This window comes from Bison bison, unplaced genomic scaffold, assembly GCF_000754665.1.
Source record: "Bison bison bison isolate TAMUID 2011002044 unplaced genomic scaffold, Bison_UMD1.0 scf7180017860515, whole genome shotgun sequence".
Lineage (NCBI taxonomy): Eukaryota > Metazoa > Chordata > Mammalia > Artiodactyla > Bovidae > Bison > Bison bison.
Window position 1 is genome coordinate 1,156 of NW_011491087.1, and position 558 is coordinate 1,713.

A 558-nucleotide genomic window follows, 5' to 3' on the forward strand; every position below is an offset into this window, starting at 1 on the left:
CTGGGGGGAGCCTCCACACAGATCACCTTCGAGACGACCAGCCCCACGGAGGATCCGGCCAACGAGGTTCAGCTCCGGCTCTACGGCCAGCGCTACCGAGTGTATACTCACAGCTTCCTCTGCTACGGCCGTGACCAGGTTCTGTGGAGGCTGCTAGCCCGTGCGCTCCAGGTACCTTCTACTGAGTCCTCCTGGAAGTAGGGCTCGGGGAAAATGGGGGCCAAGGGCCCAGAGCAGAGCCTGAAGAGTGGCCAGAGCGGGGCTTCTCCAGGAACCCAAGTCGTGCTTGGATTAGCTGGAAGGACAGGTGGGCAAGAATCCAGCACAAGCAAAGACCCAGAGGCTGGGGGTGGACCTGGTGAGTAAGGAGGGCTGGGGCCAGCTCTCAGAGGATCTGAACTGCCTGGCCAAGCACTTTGGGTTTTGTCCAGCAAGTGAGGGGGAGCCATGGATAGCTCATGCATTCAGAAGAAATGCTGTCCTCTGGGGAGGCCCTCCAAGGGTCCTAGGGTGGGGGTGGCTGGTAACGCTCAGAGCGGGACTGACGCACACCCTCAT

At 60.9% G+C, this 558-nt stretch overlaps 1 protein-coding gene across 1 annotated transcript in view; it reads left to right on the forward strand.

The window, feature by feature from the left end:
* Positions 1–558, forward strand: part of LOC104982791 (ectonucleoside triphosphate diphosphohydrolase 2-like) — a 4,489-nt gene that overhangs the window by 1,098 nt on the left and 2,833 nt on the right. Inside the window, exons 4-5 of the mRNA XM_010832248.1 lie at positions 11–197; positions 413–434. Coding sequence (XP_010830550.1) covers positions 11–197; positions 413–434 — 209 coding nt within the window. The remainder of the gene's footprint in view (positions 1–10; positions 198–412; positions 435–558) is intronic.